The following is a 24,253-nucleotide window of genomic DNA, read 5'->3' as shown; positions in this document are numbered from 1 at the left end:
GAGTATATATAAAAACTATGGCTTTGATTTGGAATACCATAGCTACAAAAAGATAGATTTCTTATAAATGGAGATAGAAACAGTCAATGCCAGTGGGTAAATGCCTTATACCCATTAGGTTTTCAGCAGTAGATCGGTAGTTAACGACTTCTAATTGGTTCGCATTGCTCTGCCTTGTCTACGGTGATTATCTAAGATTTCTTTATTTTTCATAATTCACAAATGGTCGGACGAGTGTCCACTTGCCACAACTCTTGCTCGTTTTGCCCCCTGAACCCTTGCAGATGCAATTACAATAATTGAATAGGATTGGGGCGACAGGCAGATGCTCAAATGTCAAACAAGTTTAAGCTGAAAATTGCCAAAATTTATAAAACTTTGACAGTGTGCACACACACACGCCCTCGTTGATAAGAGCCTGCTTTATGAGAGTGTGTGTCCTGGGGGCAGGACGATTTCCATTCGCAGTGACTCCCACTGATTGGGGTCGAAATGGGGCAGGAGTGCAGGTCGCAACTCGACCCGACTGCATCCATGGGCTTATAAATTTTATAATGCTCCCTGACATTTGACATGCACATTGTCACGACAATTGGCCTGTGGAGTCTGCAGTTCCAGTACCAGTACCAGTTCCATCAGCAGTGCCCAGTTGCCATAGCCCGTAACCCGTAACCAGAACCGGAATCGAAGCCCGGAATCCTAAACCCACAGGCTCTCCAGCTGGGCAGGCAGCTTAATCACACTGATGGCACTTTTATGGAATATGTTCGGTTATGTATATTTGATGCAAAAGCGCACATAAACAATTTAATAAAATAGAGAAAACACTGAGGGATATGGATGCACATTGGATATCAATAACTGGGTAATTTTATTATAATACTTTACACTACAGAACTCATAACTAAATTGAATAGCTTTATGGTGCAGTTGAGACAAGCAACGAAAATAGTGAAGATTCCGTTGATATATTTATATTTTATTAAACACTAGAGAATAGTTTCTCTCAGTACACCGCTGGCGAAAGACGGTTTCATATTCTGATGTGAAAGGTGGAGAGGAAGTCGGGCGCCCGGAGTATAACGTGCTCGAACTCCAAAATTGATAACTTGCCATCGCCATCGACGTCGGCCTCCTCGATTACCTTGTCGGCAATCTGCTGGTGCTCCTCCGGACTCAGCTCGTTCTTGGTCATTGTTGTCAGGCAGGACATGAGGTCGGCGTGCCCGATGAAGCCGTCCTGATCGAAATCTGCAAAGTTATGCCAGACGTAAGTACTCACACAAACGAGTGGCAGCAGTGGGTGGGTTGGGAGAGCGGACGAGGAGATGGCTTACAAAACTTGACATTTTCTTGCACAAAAGTCAAGTGATGTGTGCCAAACTGAGTTTGCCCAACAGTCAGCCACGTCTGCATCCTTCTGCCACACAGGTAATCGCTTGCTGCACGTTTCAATTTGTGTCAATCTAATAACGCACATTGAAATAAAGTGCAGCCTAGCTGGCTGGCTCTCCATAACTTGAGTTTTGCAACTAGTTTAGCAAAAAAAAAAAAAAAACTAGCAACTTGCAGTTGCACTCGAACCAAGAGATACTTTGCATCCCATTGATTGCCGACTTCGGGCCATTAATTTCGTGTGTCAAGTGCACAATCAATTTGCACGAAAACTTTTGCTCCATTTACGTTGGCATTTTTCGGGATTCTAATTTAAATTTCAATTAAAATGCTTATTAGAATTTATGGCTGTCCTTGAACTTTGGCCCTGCGGCAGCAACAATAGCTGCTGCCAGGAACGGCGCCACAAATTGCCCGGCCGCGAGTCACCACGAGTTGTGTGCCACGTTTGGCGGCCAGGGCCATCTTCCACATGCTCCTCTCTGCCATTTCGGCCATCGTAAAGTCCAAATGCAAAGAGGGCCCACACACACACACGCACGCAACGAGGGCAAGTTCGCCAAAGGCAATAAACACGGGCTGCGGAAATGCATAAACAAAGGCTCAAAATGCTGGCCAACAGCTGGAGCTGCAATGAAGATGGAGTTCAGAGATGGCAAGCAATTTATTCACTACTTAAAAGTCCAAAAAAGTCTTAGTTCTTTCTATAATAAAAATATAGTGTCTGATAATGAAATCACAGCTATAGACGTTCAACTAGTCGTATACGTAATTTCTAGGCCACAGAAATGTTATATAATACGCAAATCGCATGCTGATAGTTTAAACAGCTTCCATGTTACTCAGCAGTCCATATAAGCCCGAAAACATTGTCCTTTCCCATCACTGACCGCAACAACTGAGAGCGGAGCTAACGCCAACTTACCATAAATTTTGAAAGCGTAGAAAACTTTAATGTCCCTCGGCGCCTGCTCGCTGAAAACGGAGAGGGCGTCCAGAAAGTCCTCAAAGGATAAATTGCCCTGGCCATCGCGTGAGAAGGCCTCGCCTGCAAAAAGTGGAAAATTGCTGTAGTCCAGCGTCCAGCGAGGTACGCCTTTTGGCCGGGTTCTTTTTTGGCATTGGATTGCTGGGCTTTGCTTATGCAGCCATTTGGGCTATTGTTACGCACATATTCGCCGGCGAAAGGGATTCTCACGCAACTCGGGCATCTTCTCAATGCATTCGCAGGGCACCTTAACACTCGAGGCCTGACCTTCGGTCATCTGGCGAGGCACCAGATCCGGCCGCAGCTCACGGAATCGCTTGTGAACCCTGTAACGAAAGGCAACACAAGGATAAAGGATTGTCTTCGGGGACCGAAGCTAAGGATACCCTGGCCAGTTGGAAATGTGTCGCGCAGCAACAAATTAGACTAATTGGAAAGCAATTTTACATCATCCAACTTAGTATTCATAAAATACCCTACAAGTAACTTCAGTTTATTAACTTTTCATTCAGAAATTTAAAAATTAATCTTACATCGAGCTTGGAAATAGTATATTAAATTTACTTGGCCTAAGTCAGTTTATGATTTAAATCAGAATTTACTATAACTATATTTGGTTTCAAATGTAGGCTGTCTCTCTCGAGGCTGCCGATCAATAGTGTGGATACTGGCCAAAATGATAATCCCTGGGAAAGGGTATGGAATGTGATGTGTTGGCCGGGTCAAAGGGCGGGGATATGATGGGCTTTGTGTTCTGAGTGTCTGTCCGTGCGCTGTCGTGTGTGTGTGTGTGTGTTTCTTGTGTTTTCCGCTTTTTGTTGCCGCCGAGAGGCAAACAATGGGAGGCTGCAAACAATGGTGCTTTGTCTGCCGCCATATGAAATGGAATAGTTTTGTCTTATTAAGGGAATACAAATGGCCTACCGCAGGATCTCCTTGCGCGTGAAGAACGTGCAATCCTTTCCGATTTGCGGACCAGCAATGCATGAAGAGAAATTAGCTGTGCGGAAGTGAGCTTCATCTGATTGATCGCTCACCTGGTAGTCATCCAATTCCTGCTCCGTAAATGTCACAACTTTGTTGCCCATCGTTACTCGCCAGCCAGTTGGGTTCGGTTCGGTTCGTTTTGGCTCGAATCCGTTTGGATTGGTTCGCTTTTTTGCGTAGCTGCCGGCCAAACCGGTTAGTCCCAAGCGTGAATGGCAACTGACACTGCTGCCGACTGTGGGCCAACTCCCAGTGCCATAACTTTGCATAGCACCAGGACTCCGCGGCTCCACGGCTTAGTACACATCCTGCGGCGAATGGCCAGCGTATGGCGCCCGCATTCGCATGGAAATTAATTAAGGAGTGTTCAGGAGCGCCACTCCCACTCCCACTACCATACCACTTCCACTCCCCCATTGGGCCCATAACTATACAGTTACCATGTAGCTTTCGCAGGTCAGCGCCGTGTATCCTGTGGTTTTTTGCCCCACTGCTCTTTTTAGCTGTCAAGCTGCGGCAAAAGCCGTTTTTAGAGGTGCGCCTCCATACGGTCCGTAGAAAAATATGGAAAAACTAAGCTAACTCTATCGGTCTAGCGAATGAAAAGTACCTGATAATGGCACGGGTAGTTCATTGCTGGATTTAGATGAACTGTGAAGATCAATATGAAATATGCTCATAAATGAATTAGAAAAGATATTCAATTGGTAACTAACTTCTTGTATTCCCAGTTGTAAAGCATCAGTAAGACCTCGGATTTAACTCCGCTTTCTGCCAATTAAGCACACTTAAACTTTGAACCTGCCAAATCTTAGCCAGAATGTCTGACATTTTACACTTTAAGCACCAAATAGCCAAACCTTTCGCACGAATTGAACATACCCATAGAAGGAACTCCCAAAGCTGCAATGCAAAAAGAGCAGCTAAATTGGTATTGAAGAGGAAAGATACTGTAGCACAGTTTCCAGAGCCAGACAGTCGATGCGTGCTGCTTTTAGTTGGTCGGAAAGTTTATTAATTAATTTAATGCTCGACGGCACTTTTCAATTTCACGTGTCTGCGCTATGAATTTATGAAAGTGACTGTCGGGCTTGGGATCCAAATCCAGGACACAGAGTTTGGTTAGAAAGTGATGACCCAGCAGGGAGACGCACCAAGGCTGCAGTGCCGCGTCGCTGCTAAAGATTGGGGATTCGATTAGAGCTGGAGCAGCGGGAAGGCGTCATTGTGTGGATAATACTACTTACCTCTGGTCAGCCGGGCAATCGGTTTCGCATTCGATTTCGATTTCCTGAAACGTCAACATAATCGAGCAATCCAGCGCCGTGGCTCCCAACATATAAGCCTGCTCCTCATCCGGCTCGAATTCCGCATCCCCGGCTCCTTCGATTGCGGCCAAGAGACCCCGCAGCGAGTTGTAAGTGGGCCGGGAGTGGTCGGAGTACCCGGATTGCCACATGAAGTCGAAGTGGCGCTGCAATTGCCAAGAATCGTTACTCGCACTGCACAAAGCCACTTGGCCGCCATCCATTGCCCATTTAGCCGCCACTTCCACTGAACTTACAACTCCCAGCTCACCTGGGCATTTCGAAAAAATGAAGTCAAGGAAGGAAGTTCAGCCTGTTGGCCTAAATATTTGGATACTCTACTCAAGAGATACGCCTTAAGTTACAGTAAGTAGTATAACTATTTGTACAATACAAAGTATTTAAACTCTATAACTTCCTAAGTATCTTAGTGTACTGAGACTAATGTGTTCGAACAAAGTGCTCAACGAAACGGCTATACTCCTTTTAGGGTATCAGAGCCCAACTGGAGCTATCTGCAATTGCCAAAGTTCTCTGGGGGCAGGCAGAATAAACAAATCCAAACGGACAAAGACTAAGGTGTTTGGGCAGCAGTTTGATTGGTTGGCTTACCTTTACCAGCAATTGCAAATTCAAAATTTTTTGCAGCACACAATTTTTTGGTAAGCGAAATATTTCCGCTTTGTTGTTTTGTGCTTGAGTTTGATTCGCAGGCTCATTCCGATTCAGTTTTTGGCTTTCATTCTGATTCACGTTGCGACTTGTCGTACTAGCAGCCTCAGCCGGAGTTTCCGGTTCCGTTTTTGTTTCCGTTCGACCTGCAGTTGCCATTGCCGTAGCCGTTGCCATAGCGGTTGCCAACACATTGCCGGACAGTTGGCTGCTTGATGCTGGTCCTGCAGCCACCGAGGTGGCTGCCTGTCTAGTTATTGTTGTTTCCACTCTGGCCACTTTTGTGTACCTTTGGGTCGTGGCTGTTGCAGCAGCTGCTCTTGTCCGCGTCGAGGATTGACCGGCAGTGACAACAGGGGCGTGTGCCCTGCCTCCGAGTGGCAGGACAACATTAGCGGCGCCAATTCCAGCAGCTCCGGCCTTTGTCTCCGTCGCCGCAATCGAAACGCGACTCTGATTCAGCTGCTCCGGCTCCGGCTGCTCCTGCTGCTGCTTCTGGCTCTGATTGGAGCCCTCTGCTCGGTTGGATTCCGGGTGCTGCACGGAGAGAAATCAATGCACAAACATAAGCTTCTTATGTCCACTTTAATGATATCATATTGTTGGTTCACATTCAAAGGAATACTTGTACTATTGAACCAACAGACAGAACCATAAAAGCAGAGCAATCAAAGATAATAATAATAATATAATTACATTTAAAGAGTAAGAGTGCTTCTAATAAATCTTCTAAAATCTTAAATACTTATTCAAATGGAAGCATTATTTATATCTTCACTGAACAGCATTATTAGTTGTGTTTTAACAATATGATATCTGATAGCAAAACTTAAGTTATTTTTCCAGTGCGTCTTACCTCGTATTCCCTTAGCAGGCAGGCCACCAGCAAATGTTTTATAAGCACCATAATTTCACTGGAGAATTTCAGAGATTTTATGGCCATGGCGATGGCGATGGCGTTGGCATTGGTTGAATTTTGTTTGTTAGCGTTTTCAATGCGCATTCCCATTTCGTGTGGTCGTTGTCGGCGTTGTCAACGTGGTGCCAAAAGGTGTTGAAGCGACACGGCCACGGCAAAAACATAGTGAAATGAGGGAAGGGGGGAGGGGGTGTGGGAAAAGTTGAAAACCAGGTGGATGGACCAGTTGGCTGGGGACAGAGAGGTGGTTGCAGCCCGGAAAATGGCGATGCTGGCATTTGGCACTCGAGAATTTGTGTTTGGCTGTTGCTTCTTGCATTATTTATTGAATATTTGCGTGTGGCCGAATGGTTCGGAGTTTTCTTCTTCCGCTGCTCATGAAAATTTATGTCCAAAAGGGAGTGACTCGAATAGAAAGTAATTATAAGAGCTGCTTGAATGACTCAAAATGCCGTAAAATGTGGCCCAAATGAATTTTAACATTTTCAAAAGAAATTAAAACACAATCCAAACTCCAAAAACCATCTCTGCCCCTCCAAGAAATCGCTAAAGAATTTTCATCGGCAGCGAGACTAACCCACATTTGTATCTTATTTTCAAGTTGAATTTATTGAAAAGCGCAACTGACTTACCCGGGAAAGACACGCGAGCTCAATTCATCGAAGGAAATCGAATTCGCGTGATCGCCATAAATTAAATTGCTGTTCTGAAACACACGTAAATTATTTTGCGGGCAGGCGAGAAGTGCATCCAAGGCATCGAGCATACGACTGGGTGTACTAAAAGCAGAGAAAAGAACCAATGAAAATACATCAGCGGACATGTCGCTTGTACAGTGTGCTCAATAGCTATAAGGTATATCTGAACAAAACGATAAAAATATAGCAAGTAACTTGGTGTAGCTAACCAAAGCACAGTACTGTAGAGACTCCTTAAACATGATCATTACTAAAATGAAAATATACTAAGTTTAAAAATAGCTTCAGTTGCCAGTTTAGTTTCGTCGCGTGCTGTACTTATGAATATTACTCTTAAAACTGATGTATATGCATATGGAATATATGGAAGATGTTGCGCCCGAAACAAAGGCAAATGAATTGGCAACAATTTTCGAGGGGTCACGGGGCATGGAGGCCGCCAGATCCATAAAATCCGGGGACAGAGGCCACGGCGGACGCGGAGCAAGCGGTAAACCGGAATGAAAGCGCAAGCAAATTGAATTTTGTGCACGGATGCACGCATGACTTGAAACAGCGGGCCGCAAATAAACGAATGAGCGGGGCGGGCACTGGAGCTGGGATTGCAATTGAAGTGGACCCAGGAACGTCCGGAGCATTCCGAGTCCAAAAGGATACAAGGAAAGCAAAAAAAAAGAAGAAAGCTGGGCACTAAAGCAGAAGGAGTGGCAAACAGTAACCGAAAGTGTTGGAATTATGAAGCACGACAGGACACGCAAATGGAGCAGATTGAAATTTATGACTCGATGTTCGTGCCAAAGGAGCAGCCTTCAGCTGCCTGTTCATTGTGCCGAGCAAGGTGAGCTCCTGGTTTCTGGTTCCAGGTTGCAGGGCTCGTCGACATACCCGGAGAATAGATCCAGCGGACAGTAGTGGCCCAAACGTTTGATTTTCCCATTGTGCATCTGTCGAAGGTTGTGAATGAGTAAGTTAGACTGCCTTCGTCATCGCCTCCACTCACCTTCAGCAGTTGCATGCTGCAAAAGCGACACCAGCACTTGTCCCGGGCAAAGGGCTCCTTCTCCTCCTGATTGCAGGTCGCCTCCTTTGGCTTTGTCACTGCCCCCGATGGCATTAAATCAAATAAATCGTTGACATCACTTGCCAACTGGAGCCAGCCTTGTTTGGGTTTTATTTCGATGGCATATGTATCGCCCAGACGACGGACAGCGCTCCTGTTTTTCGTCCTTGTTCCTGCTCCACCGCCATTGCCACCTCCACCTCCTCCGCCCGCTGCAGCTCCAGTTTCATCTCCTGTTGTGCCCTTTGCCTGCAAAATTATATCGTTTCGCTTATTTGCTCTCGCCTCTTTGCCACGTTCCCCTGATCCCCATCACCATCACCATCCCCTGATCCCGATCCCGACTCCGAGGAAATGGAGTAAAAGGAAGGTGCCGGCATGTCCTGCCATGAAATATTATGCCTGCCGTGTACCGCGAACTTTTGCCCCGTCGTTGATGCCATTTTGACTTGAAAATGCAGCGGCGAGCGCAGCACGTAAAAAAATGGGAAGCAACCATCATGAATAAAGCTACCATGGTTTCGCATGGGTTGGGATCGGGGTCCTTGGCCAGGTTATCGCTGCTCCTGCTCCTGTTTCAGCTTCTGCTCCTGCTCCTGTTGCTGTTGTGACATAAAACAAAAGTTGTTGCGCTGATTGTATGATGAGTTATGAAGCCGACGACCGGCCGGCACGGCACGGCATGGACGGAGTTCTCCATTCGCGCTTCCCAACTTGAAATTGAAAATTAACATTTAAAGCCGCAATTAAAGGGTTTTTTCCAGCACTCACCTTTTTTTCGCCATATTTTTGTCCGCCCGCAATGCGCTCCGTGCGATGGAACGAACACACAATATGGCCTTAGTTATGGCCACGTTTTATATACATATGTACCACTTTCTATGGCCTCTTTTTTTTCCTTGCTGCCCCTGCTCCACTGGCTGTTTGTTTCCTTTGCTGGCAATTTTATTTCGGTCAATGCTTTGGCACCAAAGCCATAAATTCAATATGTACCCACCGAGCACGGCGAACAAATAGCCAAAAAATTGCAAAAAAAATAAAAGGAATGCCCGCCCGCAGATGATCGAACAGGGGAGTACCCTAAAGTCCTGTAAGGGGTGTGCTACCCGACCACCACGTGTGCCACCTGCTAGCTAAGCTACCCGATGTACATAGCTGCCCGTTTCTGTGGAACATGGAGCAAATAATAAAACTTGCAGCTATGGCGGCACTTTCAAAGCAATTTCGGCATCTTTTATAACCGCACAAGTCCGAAAACCCAAAGCCCAAAGTCCAAAACCCAGAACCCAAACGAAACCAAACGAATCGAATTGGCCAGTGGCTGCTATTGGGCGTGGGACTCGGTTGCAAGTAACGCCAACAAAGTGTTTACACTGTTGCCCACTTTAATTCAAAACAAAGAACCGCTGATTTATGGGCCTCGGCCAGGGTTTAGCTACGAATTTGGATGGCGGCGGAGGTGGCACTCGTGGGTTTGTTAGCCTCCGATGCTACGGCACAAAGGCAAACTACACCGCAGCAGGAGCAGCGGAGTGGCGGCTGCTTTGGCTAACGTGTCCAGCACATATGGCCAAAAATGCCAATATTGTCCTTGTACAAAATACACAATTTATTTGGACAGCAGCAGCGGCAGCAGGAGCCACACGACTCCGCCCGAAAACAGCAGCCTCAGCATCATTCCGTTGCCGGGGGAAGGGAGCAGGAGCAGCAGCAGGAGCAGGACCATGAACAGGATCTATATCAAGAGCTGGAGCAGCTGACGACGACCAACTCACCTGTAAATTGGCAAGTAAAACATCGAACGTGGCAGGCAATTGGGTCACATCTGGCAGCAGCAGGCCGAATGGCCCCACAAATTCCTTATCCAGACGCGAAACTGCAACGGGTTGGAAAGCACAGACGGAGTGAAAGGCGGAAAAGTCAGGCAAAATTGGGGCATGCAACCGGATGGGATGGAACGGGATGAAATGGGATGGGATGGCTGTAGCCGAATGAATGTAAAGTGCAAGCGCCAGCATCCGGCGATTATTGATATATAGACGCCGATGGCGGTGGGTTAGAATGCGAAGGTGAATGATAAATCGCTGGCCAGCTCTGCAGTTTTGCAGCAGGCAGCCTGTTGCTGGCTGCCGGGCATAAACCCGATTTTGATATATGGCCACGACCACGCCGTCCGCCACTAATCAGTCCCATGTGGACGGGCTGGTGCGCCAGTTGCAAGAGCAACTGAAACTGAAACTGGAGCAAAAGGATCCCTCAACCCAACGAGCGCGTCAGTGAAAGGAACTGGCGATGGGGTGACGTGGGATGCGGCACTAAAACGCTCGTTTATGATTGATTGCAGTGGCTCTAAAAGGCTTTGGATAGCGGCCAGGATGAAAAGGGCGGCTACAGCGCAAAGGCAATGGCAAAGGCCAAGAGGGAGGCACTGCAGCAAAAGCTGCTCAGATACAAAATTTGCTACCACAGCGGGACGGCGCTAACACAAAATGCCACAGTGGAGATCCGCTTGGAAACGCTCCATCGGTGAATAGTTTTTCGGTTTAGCAAACCCTAACTATAGTTGCACAGAAAAAATAGTAAGAAAGTTGAGATATAAATCTATCACAATCTGATCTAATCATCTTGTTCCTTTTCAGTACGAAAAACCTGAGAGGTTGTAGGAAGCCCTTGTAAATGGTTTACTAAATTAATAAATTGACAATGTAACTGCTTCTGTTTTCGAGTCAACAAGTGCTTAAGCTCAAGATGTTATGACCAAGTGAGGATACTTCTTTTTGCACAGTGCACTTACCCGGTCTTTGGTCGCGTATATGCTCGTTTATCCAGAATCTATCGTCTTCCTTTGGTATGGCAACAATATCCGCTCCGCAGACAAACTCATTTCCTAATAGACGGCGCATTATCCCGATATAAGCCATAAAATCCGGCATTGTCAAGTCGCCAGCTGGAGATTGAGTCGGAGGTGGAGGCGAGGAATCAGCACAGAGAGCACAGGGCAACATAGAAGAGATGTGGATAAATGAAATAAACACATTTGATGCAATGGCCAAAAGATGCACAGAGATAGAGAGATACCCGAAAGGGCAAAGGGCGAAGGGAAAAGGAAGTGGGCGGCGGTTGGCGGTGGGTCAAAATCCAGCCAGGCAGGCAATAAGCAGAGCACAATGCTCCAAGTGGCCGGGAGATGGAGCAGCAGCAGCTTGTCTGGGTGTTTGAAGTTGCACGCAACCATTTCCGGTCCAACAAAAAAGGAAAGCTCCAGCGGGCCCAGCTAACAATAACAGGCTGGCCTCAGCACTTGAAGAAATATATGATTAACTCTATAATATTTTATAATATTCTTGAATATATGACCAAAGGAAAAGTTATTAAATTCAGTTGGAAATTAACAGCACATAATAGTTAAAAGGTGAGTATATCAAATTCATGATTTTCAAAAACTAAGGTCCCATTGTATTGGCTCGTGTATACGAACCTTTTTCAGTCCCAGCTCTTTCGGATGAGACACGCTGCCCTTCCGGCCGAGCAACCTCATCCGCCAGCTCGTGCCGCTGGTGCGCCGCCTGGCGCAGTCTGCTGGATATCATTTTTGGCAAACGTAAAACTTTTTTAAATTGCGGCAGGGCGAGCACCAAATTTGCATTACCCTCCGCCCGATAGATCAACTCAATTTGGCGCAGTTCCATCGCCGCGGGCAGATCCAGCAGGGCGTGCAGATTCTTGGCCGTCCACTGTGGCAGTGGCTCTGTGGCTCTAAGCCATAGTTTTTGCCCCGTTCCCGGGGAGCGGGGTCCTCGTTCGGCTGTCATGGCCTGTGCGCGGGTGTTTTTGGTTCGTTGTCGTTGTCAAAATGCAACTGGCGCCGTCAGCAAGCGCCTGCTCCTCCGACCACCGACATCTGACCCCTGACCCCTTCTGCTCGGTCTGCGGCGCGCCAGTGTTGATGATTGCCGATTGTGGCTTGTTGTGGTCGAGTCCTGCGGCTTTACTATTGTTATTGTTTCTGTTTCTGCGGCTCTTTCTGTTTCCCTGCTCCACCACTCCTCGCTGCTCCCTACTCGTCCTGTCGTGGGCGCATTTATGCACATTTATTGGCCGGCGATAAGATGCAGCAGCCGGGAAGTCGTCGCCGGTTTGAAAGTCAGGTCGCCAGGCGCTGATAAAATGCGTAAAATTGCAGGTTTAAAGCGTTTTCAGGGAAGTACTATATTACTCGATATTTGTTTTATAAGCTAACACTTTGTTTTATCCATTAATTACGGATTGTTTTTATATATTGTATATGATTTCTCAAAGGATCATTCATCATATCATGTACATTTTATTTATTCTTTTGATTTTTATAAATAAATACCATTTCCCAGCTTGCCTTCTTCAATAGTCGCTAAAAATGTATCACTATTCAGCTTCAATAGCTTTAATCCTTCACAATATTGTAGATTGTATGCCGGCTTTTAAATTAAAATATTTATTTTCGTTTCGAACAGCTGATCAGCTGAGATCATTTGCAGTGTGTACACACCAGAAAATAGAATTTGCTTATGTTCAGCAATCTAGTATATTTAGTCAGTGTGACCCCTTCCCACTAAGTGCGCGCGCCTTTCAAATTTTCAAATTTATAAACAACATACGTAATTTTACTGTTTCAAAACATTTTTATTCCTTAAACATTTATTAGAGGTTGTTTTCAGTTTTTGCGAATATACTGCGAGCGATCAGTTTGAATCAACGTGTGTCCGCCAGCATGAATGACTTGGGTGCCTATCAATAATAAAATGCTGATAAGAAAAAAACGATCTTTAAGATTGCTTTCTATATTCACTCACCAGCCTCCGCCGTCGCCAAAGCCGCAATCAGAGCGAAGAAAAAGCCGCAGATCTTCAGACAGTTCATGTTTACAGAGTGAATTCAAGTTCTACTTTGATTAGCGATCCGGGGAGGCTGCGCTTATATAGCTCTCCATACGATGCAGTGAGCTCGTCAGCTGGGGGCTTTGAAAGTAGGAATTTCCAAGGGGGCTTCGAATTCCCCAGGGTCACGATCGGAAATCGAGCGCGATCTGAGCTGATAATGCGCGTTTAGCTGATACGAGACAATACTACTAAATGTACTGCCACGCGATAAAGGCTTATTGTAGGTGCAAATTGAATTAGATTGAAATGATGTGTACTGTTCATCCCTATCATAAAGTTAAAATATTATTCACACAGCATCTTTATTAAGCACCCTAGCAAAAATTATGATATCTAATATCCAATTAATAAGTTATTGCACGCAAATTCTTTTTTCTATATAGATGTAGAAAAATTGTTACATTGAGTTTTGTTTCAATCCAAAATTGATTATTATTGTAATAATATGTAATGTAACTAAAGTTAGTTAGGAAAATTAAAAATTACATTAAAATTAAGAATAAATATCACCGAAAGTAGTTTTTCCTATCACCAATATTTTGCATTAAATTAAATTACTAAAACCCCAAATAAATCGATGTTTAATGAAGAATGAATTGATCTTGACCTTCCACAACGAATAAGAAGTCGATGCCAAATGGGTACTGAATAAAATCGTACAGTTATTGGGCAAATCGAAATCTAATACAATTTGTCTCCTTAATTGTTGCTGATATAAAAGAGATAATTTCCGAGTAATAACCATTAACGACCTTTTCCAGGAGAAACTCCACATAAAGGGTATGGTAAACACATCAAACTGGATTGCATACTGCGCTGTTCGCGCCCAGTTCCAGTTATTCTAATAGTCGATAGTCGAGTGTCAGTAGTCAGTAGCCGGCATTAATTGAATTGCGTAGAAAACCCAGACAGGTTCTGCTTTCACGTGAATTACACTGAATCGCATGAACAACAGACAAACAAACAAACGAATCTCTGATTGACGAGCGAAGAGATAAAGCCGATCTTTTAACCTGTGTAATCCCCCAGGTTGGCTTGGAATCGCCCAGATCTCTGCCCGATCGATCCGCTATAAAAGAGCACTGGCACTCTAGTGGGGCATCAGTATCTCAGCATCAGTACTACCAAGCCAACCAACAACCACCAAACCTCAGAAGCCAACATGAAGTTCTTCCAAGCCGCCGCCCTTCTCTTGGCCATGTTCGCTGCCCTCGCCAACGCCGAGCCCGTTCCCCAACGTAAGTGTTAAACTATTATTGCTTAAAAATTATATTAATTAACTAATTATACATCGCAGCTGGAACCGTGCTCATCCAGACCGACAACACCCAGTACATCCGCACTGGTTAGGATTGGAGAACCATGTTGACCCAAAACATTTGCCTATCCATTTGGACTTTTGAATAAAAATTTTAAAATTACCTAAACTAATTTTTATTATTTACTATATGATTAATAAAATTGATGTGGGAGTGAATTTAAATAATAACAAATTTCATTATAATAAGCTTTATACAAGTATACATCCTATAGGAAACTCTAGTGAGCATATTGATTCTTATCAGTGCAAATTTCGTCATCAAAACACATTTATAAAAATATTCAAAAATCAAGTTATCTGTTGAATATTGAATCAACTTTTATGATTAAAAGGTGAGGCATTTTAGCACGTACTATAGTATAGTATTAGTACCAATCAAAAGTGTGCAAACAACAAAATTCATAAAGTCAAGAACCTTTTCAAGCTAATACTAGTTATAAATGTTTTTTAATAACATATTTAAATGCCAGCTGCTCTCAAATTCCTAAAAAAAAGCACGTGTATAGAACAGGTATTTATTTCTAGAGTGTTTGAACTTTCTAATTGCTTTTCGTAGTGATTGTTTTTCACGTGCCAATAACTGGTAATTATCGTAAAAACAAGCAAGTTGTAAGCTCTTCTTGATTTTTTCTGGAATACCAGTTGATTTTGATTGACATCGAATCTACTCGTGTCACCAATTCACACTCATCGCTTTCGAGCAGTCATGTGCAACTGGTGGATGCGTCCAACTTGTTATTTGTATCTAAATGGAAATTGTTTGCAACTTGTTTTAATTGCCCGACTTGCAAACTGCTGACGGCTAAGCGGCCAAGATGGGCAGAACTGGGCTGAATGGATGGCTGGATTTGGGATTTGCAGTGCCAGCCACTCAAGAGAAGAGTAGTTCATATTTATTTAAACAAATATATATATATATAGGGATAAGTGAACGATGCCTGGCGCAACTGGAAACAATTTGCCGAGCGAAAACTATTTGGTTGTCCTGTGTTTCAGCCACTGAAACCGCTCCTTCTGCTGGCCTATTGTTTTACTTGGTGCCACGCCCACCAGCAACGCCGCCTCTATATGGTTCGTTACATCAACAATTATTTTAAACTTTCGCCGCAAGTATTTCCTTAGCCGGTTTTACGCCTGAAATAAATCGTAATAGGAGTTGGCAGTTGAAAATGTCTGCCGGCGACAAGGTACTTATACATACATACATATATATATATTTATAGTCCTGCCGCCAGGTCCTCTGGGGCCCAAGCTAATCCTTTTGATATTCGTGCGAAGGAATTCCCGGCTACGCAGGAACAATTTGCGCCGCTTTTGAAGTAGCCAACTATGCTGGCTACTTTTGCGGTGGAAGTGGGTGCTGTTGGGCAAGTCAATAAGCGAATCCCTACCTCCTGCAGATTCCCATCCCATCCCAATCCCCAAATCCGGAATTTTGCGATTCGCTTTTGGGGCAAATCGTTCAGTTTCAGGCTGCCCCGCTACCCATTCAAAGTGATTTTCAGCGCAACTTTTAGCCAATCAGTATTTGATTCCCTTTTTTTGGCCAGCGGGCGTTTATTGAAAATTAATTTCGAAAATTTTCGCAACTGTTTTAGCAAGTGCAGCTGCGAGGCATACTCCGATCCTTTTTATACCCCCCGAAACGAAATGAACAAATTCCCCAGTTTGGCTCCTGTCCGCCCAGGATTCTGCCCCCCTGCACTTTGACTATTTGCCTGGCTGCACCTGCAGACAGTCGGTCAACAGGGCAACTAGCTGGCCAGGATGCGGACTGAAACCCACAGGCTGACTGCTCATGGGGTGCGAATCACGAACCGAATTGCCTAACTGCTTCTCGAGCAGAAAGGACTCTTGAGCTCACCGCATTTCCATGCACGTCGCACGGCGTTAAAGTTTCAGCTTGGAAAAAGGCAATGCATTCAAAATCAGGGATTTTATTTGGAACAGGACGAAAAAGTTCACTTTTACCTTCGGTCTGCATAGGGAATTTGAGATTTAGTAACTAAAAATCTACATATATAATAGGTTTATTGGCAATCAAATGGAGCGGTTTCACTTTGTTTTTACATTTCTTTACATTGCAATGTGATTGTATTGATATAGATATTAAGGTATTAGATATTAAGGTACACATTACGATTGCCCAAGGCCTGTTGCTCCCGACAATTTTTGCAGTTCCTGTTGCCATTCCATCCGTACAGTGCCTCAAACTCGCCCAGCTGACGCCAGTTGACCACGGATATATTGCGGCTTATTAGCCAGGTGGTGGGCAGAACGACGTCTCCGTTGTCGTAGGTGCCTTCGTAGGAAAAGTAATCAGATCCGAATGGCTGAAGTAGTGACCCCAAGTGGAAGGGCGGAAGCTCCATCGATGATCCTGGCTGCGAGATCCACTTGAGCTGATCGGTGACCTGCATGAGGTGCTCGTTCTTGACGCAACTCAGTTCAAATAGGTAGGACAGGGTGAGGTATTCCAAGTTGTTCTCCAGCTGGGCGCATCGATGAAGTGCCTGCAGCTCCAGGCAGCAGTGATAATTGTCAATCGAATGCTCGGATTTGAGGCTGCCCCACTTGAAGATCGCCTCCACAAAGTGGTATCTACCAAGCAGATTAGCTCCACTGAGCTGGGGCATAAAATTGTTCGCAGTGTATATCCGCATGATCACAGTGCTTCCGTTGTTCTTCAGAACAGTCGCCATCGGAAGATCATCGTAGTACGTCCATTGTAAGGGCATCTTTAAGTCCCTTTTGATTATATTGCTCACTAGTATAGTAATTGGCGAAGGTTGCATGGCCAGGTTCGTTTCGAGTCTCCTGTTGCCCACTGCATTACACAAATCCTGAAAAATGGTTCTTCCCGAACACACATTCACGATAAAGGCCACGGCCATCGTGCAGCTGATTAGCATCATGATGAGCCTCGATTCCTCCGCCAGTTGCATCATCAGGCCAAATGCTCTGATGAACTTCAGACAGCATAAGTCTATCAACGGTAACAACATTCTACCAGTTAATTGCAAATGTCAGTCAGATAATGGAAGTGGTTGGTTAACTGTGGAATAAAGCTGTGGTCTACATGCAAAGGCAAAATTAATCCTTTTATTACCTAGCAGAGGGAGGTATTGAAAGAACAGACTTAATTTCACATTATTCATTTTCATACAAGGACTAGACTAGGGACATAATTATACCCACACGCTCGCCTGCACTTGAAGCCGGGACGAATTAGGAAATCACGTGGCAAAGGCTTTGATTCCATGCTTTGTTTGGCCTCTCAATTAGTTGCCTCATTGCATGACCCACTTATTTATTAATTACTCAACAGGCTGGAATCTCTGGCCAGAGCCCGTCACTTTGAGCAATCCATATTGGGCACGAGCCTAATCCAATCAGTACTTGGAGAACTGGGCAAGTCAGGTGCAGTGCTCTCGATTGTTGGCGGGGCATCTCGAATGCCCGATGGCCAGGCACTCGAAGTGGTTCGGATTATTAATTTGCAAGGATAGGTCAGTTACACTTCTAACTGGCACATTTACGACCGTGTGCGTCCGAGGCTCGGTTGTGCCCAAGTTTAGTTGCCCCAAAGTGAGCCATTCAGTTTCAGGGCCCATGAAATTGTGACCCCCACAGGCCATGAATGTGGCATCCTTTTGTTTGGGCCACCACGTTGGATGCACTGGAAGCGGTGAGCCATAAAGCAGATAGGCCCACGACAAGGACAGGGGACACACAACGATGTCGGTTTATGGGGCTTTGTGCCAGGACACACACACACAAACACTGAGAGACACGGACACACACACAGAGCACACACAGGACTCGAAGGCTGGGCAACTGGAATAAATACCTAGCAGAGACAGGACTCCTAGGCGGGGCATCCCGGGTCCTGCATCCTGCGTCCTGACTGCCAAAGTTCTCGGCGCGTGCTTCATAAAATAGTCATAATGCATGTTTTTATGAAATATGAAGTGGCCAAAAAGTTGCTGCCCAAGCAAAAGCCAAACCCACCGAAACCCCTGGCGTCTGCGTTGGCCTATTTGGTGCATAAGCCAAAACCAAAATGTAAATATTTTGCCATGTAATTATTTGTATACAGGACTCGAATCCGTCGCTTCTCTTGCCTGTGTGTGTGAGCTTATGCAGAGTCTTAAATGTATTAGTGAGGCCATTAAAAGTTGCCAAGTCTCCCAGGAGAGCAAGCCGAAGAAGTGAAATTGCATTGGGATTTCGGTCTTGGCTTTGGCTCCCATAAAATAATCATCTATTGCCAGCAGCATCGTTGGCAGGAAGGATTTTCGAGTTTCGACCGTTTCAAAATGCCCGACAGGTTGTTGGCTATACATATCCTGTGCAGCCGGGATACTTAATTTCGGTGCCACCAAAAAAAACGCTAAGTACGAACAGGACATTTCCGTGGCCAGTGCTTTAAACCAAACAAATATTTTAAGCTTTTAAATTTAAATACTTTTCCCTACGTTCTATATTTGCCTATGTCCTTTAGAAGGTTCTTTTCTAATACAAGCATCGTTGTTTGTTGTGGTCATAGGTAAAGTTGTTTGCGAACAGGACTCACACACACAAGAGTCCTGGCCATGACTATGGCTATGGCGACCTTTTGCGATTGACAGGCTTATGGGTTTATGCTCAGCTGAAACGCTTTTACGCCGAGCTGTGGCTACTGTCAATATTAACTGCTGCCCAGTAATTAAATTGAGACCATGGCAGGCGCACAAAAACGAACGGATATTATTGCCCCATGAGGCAGCTTTCGTTTACGGACCACCAAACGCTTGTCACTGCCGGTTTTCGTGAGGGAAGGGGTGTGGGGGGTTAGGTGGAGGGGCTGTTCAGTTCGTCCTGGCGATAACCTTTGACACGGCAATACACAAATATCGCTGCAGCCAGGCGAGTTGACATAAGTAGGAACATAATAACGAATTTATCGCCGCACTTATTTTCACTTGCCTGGGCAGAAATACGCATATTGGAGCAACTTTTATCGCTGGCGAAACAAAACTTTCCCGGTCGAGAGTATTTCCCGATTTTCCGTGCTTGGAAACTTACTTGCTATCCTCGTTCCAACGGAATTAGCAAATCAATGCGTTATTTTGGAATTCGATAGCTTCAGCCAGGTATTTGCACTTTTAGCACGAAACAACAATTCGAACGAAAAATAGTGAAAGTTTCAATTTGAAACTTTTTTTTTCTTGGCTGACGGGCGAAACTGAGGATTCGGCACTTGGATAAACTGACACACAAAGCCAGGTTATCTATTAAAATTTTCACTATGCTATCCAAAACATCCTTAAAGTGCAGCTCTTGTCCTCGGTGTTTGATTAGCGTTTTCTCTCATTTCGCTTCCAGCGCAAATGTCCTTCAAACTGGCGAATGGTATCCAATTTCAGCTGCAAAGAGTTATTAATCCCGAAATTTGAACCCCTGACCCCACCTCTCAATGAAATTGCTTGTTTACTTGGAATTATGCAAATTTCAGCGCAATCACAGATGTGATGAGGCCAAATGACAAATACGACCCCCAAAACCACCGACCCACACCCACGTTATCCATCGTATCCTTGTGTCCTGCCATCTCGGCCATTTTGGCCAGTTGCATTGCAGCTCTGTAACTAAAATCCCCTTAAGTGCTTGCTTTGGTTGGAAATTGAAAAGAAATTATTATAACTTGTATTTGCATTTCGCTGGCTGGACTTTGGCGGATGAGTTGAGATGAAAAGGGGTTCCTTGGACGCCTCCGGCGCTTTGGATGTCGAAAGTTTTCGTTTTCGTTTTGGGTTTCGGGTTTATTTTTTTGGGGGGGCAACAAAAGTCAAGGCATCGTACCAAAGCGGAAAATGTATGCAGTGTACGTGGAGTGCAGGGCGAAATTTGTGCCCTTTTGCTGATAACAGCGATGGATCTGCCTGCGTCCTTTCGCAGGACTTGTTATTAAAAAACTTTCGGCGAGTGCGTCGCATGTTTGGTTCCGCAAGCTACTCGGTTATTTTGCTACTTACTCGTATTTTCCTAGCTCGCTGGCGAAAGTTGAAGTTCAAAATTAAAAGGATTAGCGAAGGGGCGGTGGCAACGGGGCCAAAAGCAACTTTGCAGTCTATTTAGTGCTACGGTTATTTTTTCGGCACGCAAATTTGGCCAGTAAGCAAAGTTTTTTGATTGCAAACTTTCAATGTGATTGCAGGGCATTCCTTTAGTTTTGCTTTGCGCTATGAAGATGGCTGCAACTTACTGAAGGTCCCGCCCAAGCAATTTTTTGCACCTTAAGTGGATCGGGGATTGTTCTGCCTGCTGCCAAATGAAATCTAATTCAATTTCTAATAATACCCCGAAGAGAGTGGGACATAACTTTGTCGAGACATGCTGCTTTTGTGCTGCTCGAAACTTTGTACTTTCCATACCATATGTGTGTTTTTTTTGCTCTGGTCTCGGGTCTCGAAATTGAAAAGCAAAACTTGGCCTGCAGTTGAGAAAATGGAAACTGCATTTGTATACAATGCATTCGAGCTGTCCAAAGTTCAGGGTCCTTCCGAGATCCCCAGATCCTTTAGACTCTCTCTATGAGTGTGTGTGTGTGTGTGTCGCACCAAGCTGTCAACACATTGCCTTTGACTCCGAGCTCCGGGATTCGAATCGAGCGCTTCCTTTACCGCTCCCCCGACCCTTTGTTGTTGTTTATCGGAGCGCAAAAGTTTGCGATGCAAGCTGCAAAGTTTCGGACAACTTTTCCACCTCCACCTCCACCGCCTTTGTAAGCTGCAGCAGCAAAAACTATTAAAAGTGTATCGAATCATTGGAGCTATGGCTATTTTTAAGCCGAGCTTATCGAATTACTCCTGCAACATGGGGAAACAAAGAGGCAAGCTAAGTGACAAGCGTGCTTATGCCACTTCGGTGTTTCATTTGTTTATGCTGTGGATAAAGTCGCCGAGGAGAGGATAACGAATGTGGAATCACCAAACTTTAAGCAGACTTTAATGGAAATGTACTCACTTTTAATCTCTAATCTTTTCGCAAGCTTTAAAGTTTTCCCAAAATCAGTTGCCAAACTGAATTTTGAAGAATTTCCATTACGCGATCGATTTGAAAGTGAGTGCTTAAGATTAAGTGCATTTGCTGATATAGTTTAAAGCTTGGTGAATCTAACTTTCTTTCTGTGCATAATTGACTGCAAATCAATGGCAAGTGAAAAGGTACCGAAATCCTGGCCCAAAGCATTTTGCCAGCCAACTAACTGAGCCATCCTGCAGTGGGCAGTTATGCCAGGACACGACTCCAGCAGCTTGTCGATGACTCCCAGACAACTGGCAGCCCGGCGATCCGTGGAGTGGCAAGGAGTCCGGCCGATGGGTGAGCTGGTAAACTGGTCATGTCAATGGACGCAAAGTGTCCCTGTCCCTGTGCTACGTGACTGACATTAAGTATTGTCAGGGCACTGCCTCTCGCTTTTTTTCCATCTTTTCGCTAGCCACGTTTATTACTCTTGCAAAAATCATGCAAATGTCCTGGCCAAAGGATGCCGGGCCAGGACAGCCACGCCCCGCACCGCCCCGCGCCGGCTTATGGTCGATTTCGAGCAAAGCAAAGTGTCCTCTAATGGTAATGGGTCCTAAATGCGCCTTTCAACCTTGCCAGCTGTTGGATCCTCGATTCCCCCCTCCCCACCCCGGGGAGCATTCGGGAAGTGCCAAAGCGAAAATAATGTGTCAAAACATAAAAGGGGTCCAAGGAGACACTCAATTTGAGTGCCAGCCGAGACTCAAAAGTGAAGTCCACAAAATGCTTACAAGTGCCTGCAAGAGGTTACTCTTTATCCTTAAGGATATGCCTATAGATTTGTCACATTAAACAAATAGTTTAAGCTTCTTCTTTTGCTTTAACAATTCTGTTGGCCAGCAGAGAGCGATTAAAAATCTGCAAGCTAAAAAAATCATGGAAATTTCACTTCTGCAATCTGCGCCAATCAATTCGCAATCTTGGCCTCTACCACAGCAGCATTACCATTTCCAATCCCAACAAAATTTCATTTACATTTTATTCAGCAATTCTCTCATTTCTTCTAGTGCAGTATTTTTTCCTCGAGCGGACTCAGCGCGATTTTCAATGAGGAAAACAAATAATTTTCCTACTTTCATTTGCAGCATTTGCTCTGTAGCTGATGGTTTTGCCATTCGCTTTGCGATTGCCCTTGGCGGTTCACAGTGGGAATGGTGATCAAATTGGCAAGTTTTTCGTTGGAAAATAGTTAAAATATTATTCTTAGATATTATTTTATAAATAAAGTATACACATTAGCCTTAAGTACGGAGATCCTTGTCCTAACTTAGCTTGATAATGATATTAACCCTGTTGCAAAAGCCACCAGCAATTGACCTTCTAGTTTGTGACCACTTCATTAGTCGCGAGCTGATTGGAAACTTCTACCACGGTGCATTGGTTGTGACATTCCGATCCACTGCGGTGGATCCGCATCCACGGCGGAGTGCTTCTTGCCCAGGACGACATCGCCAGTCGCCGGAATCCTTTGCTGCTGCTGCTGCTGGTGGTGGCATTAATATGCAAAGTATGATATGCTCTTGAGCTGCGATTTGTTGCACTCGATTGGGCGAGCTTAAATTTACATGCAAATATTGAAACGCCAGCCACGTGCCACACAGCGAGTGGAGGTTTAGCAAAGGGCAAGGACGAGGGGACAGGACAAATATTTGCAGTTCATTAATGTTGTGCTAGCGAGTGTCATTGAAATTGGATTTGTCAAATGTAATCGCATTATTATTTGAGCTGTGTTCGCTGGAATAGAGGAGGAGCCCTATCTGCTTAATAAAACCACTTGGAAAAACTAGCATAAACCTTCTTATCAAAGGTCAAGTTAATCATGATTAATTCAAGTTTATAAACTAAGTGTTTGATAGGGTTCTTTGGGACTGAGGCCTTCTAAGTCAAAGGTGCATCTTCGACCCGTATTTGCAGTGCCCAGCACAGCACTCGCATTGCATTTCAATTAGGGGCATGTGTGTTACCCCCCATCCTGACCCGCATGTGGCATTGTCCCCGGATGCGACCAAGTGGAAGTAGTACCCTGGCTGAGGAGCGCGTGCCTGGCGAAGTTAAGCGGCACACGACCTGCGGGCAGTGCAACAATTGTTACCTGTTGCCCGGGACACGTGTGTCCATTAATCCGCTCGATGGGCAGGGAGGTGAAAATGTGTGGAAGGGCGGCAAAGTCGGTGTAAAAGAGGTAAGGTGCTGGTTTTTTTACCCACCCCTTCCGGCAGTGACTTAATCCAAGGTGCGAAAATGCAATGAACTCGGAAAATATGCCCAGCATCAATGGATATCCATCCATTCAAATGCGTGGCATGTGCCGCTTAGCCAGGGATTTGCCTGGCATAGGAAAGCATTTCGATATGCCCGCTCGAAGTTATTCTGCATATTGAAATATATACGAAGGCATGCGAGGCATTCGAGCGGCTCAAACTGCACTGGCTTTAAGGAGGCAGACATTAAGCAAGGAGGCGGAAGTTCATCAGGTAGTGCGCAGGATGTCCGTTGTTTACCCGCCCTGCAGCCGCACAATCGGCCAGGACCTTGCTGGCCTTAACTGGACAAAGTACGTGTAAATCCCCGGGCCCTAATGTGTTCCTCATGGCCTATTGAACGAGGCCTATGCACGGCTAATAGGATTGCCAAAACGCAGTGCTGGACTTGGCTGTGGGTCGGGGATCCTGCAGGATGCTGCGGCATGAATGGTGCGGCCAGGACGAGGAAGTTGTCTAATCTGTAAGCGCTCGCCTTACGCTTTTGTAGCTTACACTCGCATTTGCATTTGCATCTGAATGCAATTTTAATTATACAATGCCTCCGGCAGGTCCTGCCCTGCACCGTATCTGCAACCTGTCTCTGTCTTTGTCCGTGTCCGTGTGACAGTGTGTCTGTGTGTCGTTATCCTTATGTTTTATGCATGCGGCAACTGCG

General features: G+C 45.2%; 5 protein-coding genes across 12 annotated transcripts; 1 reads left to right on the top strand and 4 right to left on the bottom strand.

Annotated features, from left to right (window-relative positions):
* Positions 1 to 835: 835 nt before the first annotated feature.
* Positions 836 to 4,383, bottom strand: LOC6735451 (calcium and integrin-binding family member 2). 4 transcript variants are annotated; one of them, XM_016168573.3, is made up of 5 exons: positions 3,421 to 3,670; positions 3,308 to 3,342; positions 2,567 to 2,709; positions 2,321 to 2,443; positions 836 to 1,251 (listed from the first exon to the last, which is right to left on the bottom strand). In XM_016168573.3, exons 1-5 carry the CDS (start codon positions 3,637 to 3,639, stop codon positions 1,034 to 1,036), a joined length of 738 nt encoding a protein of 245 aa, XP_016028758.2. In that variant the 5' UTR covers positions 3,640 to 3,670; the 3' UTR covers positions 836 to 1,033. The 4 variants fall into 4 exon arrangements, with proteins under 4 accessions (XP_016028758.2, XP_016028756.1, XP_016028757.2 ...); XM_016168571.2 differs by lacking the exons at positions 3,308 to 3,342; positions 3,421 to 3,670 and adding an exon at positions 4,253 to 4,383; XM_016168572.3 differs by having other exon boundaries at positions 3,308 to 3,673.
* Positions 4,360 to 12,572, bottom strand: LOC6735450 (inositol-pentakisphosphate 2-kinase). Of its 3 annotated transcripts, none has more exons than XM_016168568.3 (11): positions 12,384 to 12,572; positions 11,505 to 12,185; positions 10,821 to 10,973; positions 9,802 to 9,902; positions 7,967 to 8,275; positions 7,852 to 7,910; positions 6,901 to 7,047; positions 6,206 to 6,263; positions 5,290 to 5,886; positions 4,618 to 4,844; positions 4,360 to 4,548 (listed from the first exon to the last, which is right to left on the bottom strand). In XM_016168568.3, the coding sequence occupies exons 2-11, from the start codon at positions 11,836 to 11,838 to the stop codon at positions 4,389 to 4,391; spliced, it is 2,145 nt and encodes a 714-aa protein (XP_016028753.1). In that variant the 5' UTR covers positions 11,839 to 12,185; positions 12,384 to 12,572; the 3' UTR covers positions 4,360 to 4,388. The 3 variants fall into 3 exon arrangements, with proteins under 3 accessions (XP_016028753.1, XP_016028755.1, XP_039147328.1); XM_016168570.3 differs by having other exon boundaries at positions 4,360 to 4,545; XM_039291394.2 differs by lacking the exon at positions 12,384 to 12,572 and adding an exon at positions 12,243 to 12,373.
* Positions 12,573 to 12,664: 92 nt separating this feature from the next.
* LOC120284339 (daisho2) lies at positions 12,665 to 13,003 on the bottom strand. Its single transcript, XM_039291396.2, has 2 exons — positions 12,856 to 13,003; positions 12,665 to 12,790 (listed from the first exon to the last, which is right to left on the bottom strand). The coding sequence occupies exons 1-2, from the start codon at positions 12,920 to 12,922 to the stop codon at positions 12,717 to 12,719; spliced, it is 141 nt and encodes a 46-aa protein (XP_039147330.1). The 5' UTR covers positions 12,923 to 13,003; the 3' UTR covers positions 12,665 to 12,716.
* A 1,017-nt stretch (positions 13,004 to 14,020) lies between these two features.
* Positions 14,021 to 14,363, top strand: LOC6735448 (daisho1). The gene is made up of 2 exons (XM_002082352.4): positions 14,021 to 14,180; positions 14,240 to 14,363. The coding sequence occupies exons 1-2, from the start codon at positions 14,105 to 14,107 to the stop codon at positions 14,290 to 14,292; spliced, it is 129 nt and encodes a 42-aa protein (XP_002082388.1). The 5' UTR covers positions 14,021 to 14,104; the 3' UTR covers positions 14,293 to 14,363.
* A 1,919-nt stretch (positions 14,364 to 16,282) lies between these two features.
* LOC6735447 (carbonic anhydrase 13) lies at positions 16,283 to 19,538 on the bottom strand. Of its 3 annotated transcripts, none has more exons than XM_044922402.1 (2): positions 19,331 to 19,538; positions 16,283 to 17,318 (listed from the first exon to the last, which is right to left on the bottom strand). In XM_044922402.1, the coding sequence occupies exon 2, from the start codon at positions 17,266 to 17,268 to the stop codon at positions 16,381 to 16,383; it is 888 nt and encodes a 295-aa protein (XP_044778337.1). In that variant the 5' UTR covers positions 17,269 to 17,318; positions 19,331 to 19,538; the 3' UTR covers positions 16,283 to 16,380. The 3 variants fall into 3 exon arrangements, with proteins under 3 accessions (XP_044778337.1, XP_016028751.1, XP_016028752.1); XM_016168566.3 differs by having other exon boundaries at positions 16,283 to 17,249; positions 19,331 to 19,537; XM_016168567.3 differs by having other exon boundaries at positions 16,284 to 17,338; positions 19,331 to 19,537.
* Between the last annotated feature and the right edge of the window lie 4,715 nt (positions 19,539 to 24,253).

This window comes from Drosophila simulans, chromosome 2R, assembly GCF_016746395.2.
Source record: "Drosophila simulans strain w501 chromosome 2R, Prin_Dsim_3.1, whole genome shotgun sequence".
In the NCBI taxonomy this organism is placed as follows: Eukaryota; Metazoa; Arthropoda; class Insecta; order Diptera; family Drosophilidae; genus Drosophila; species Drosophila simulans.
Note: the sequence above shows the minus strand (reverse complement) of the source record. Positions and strands in the feature narration are given on the sequence as shown.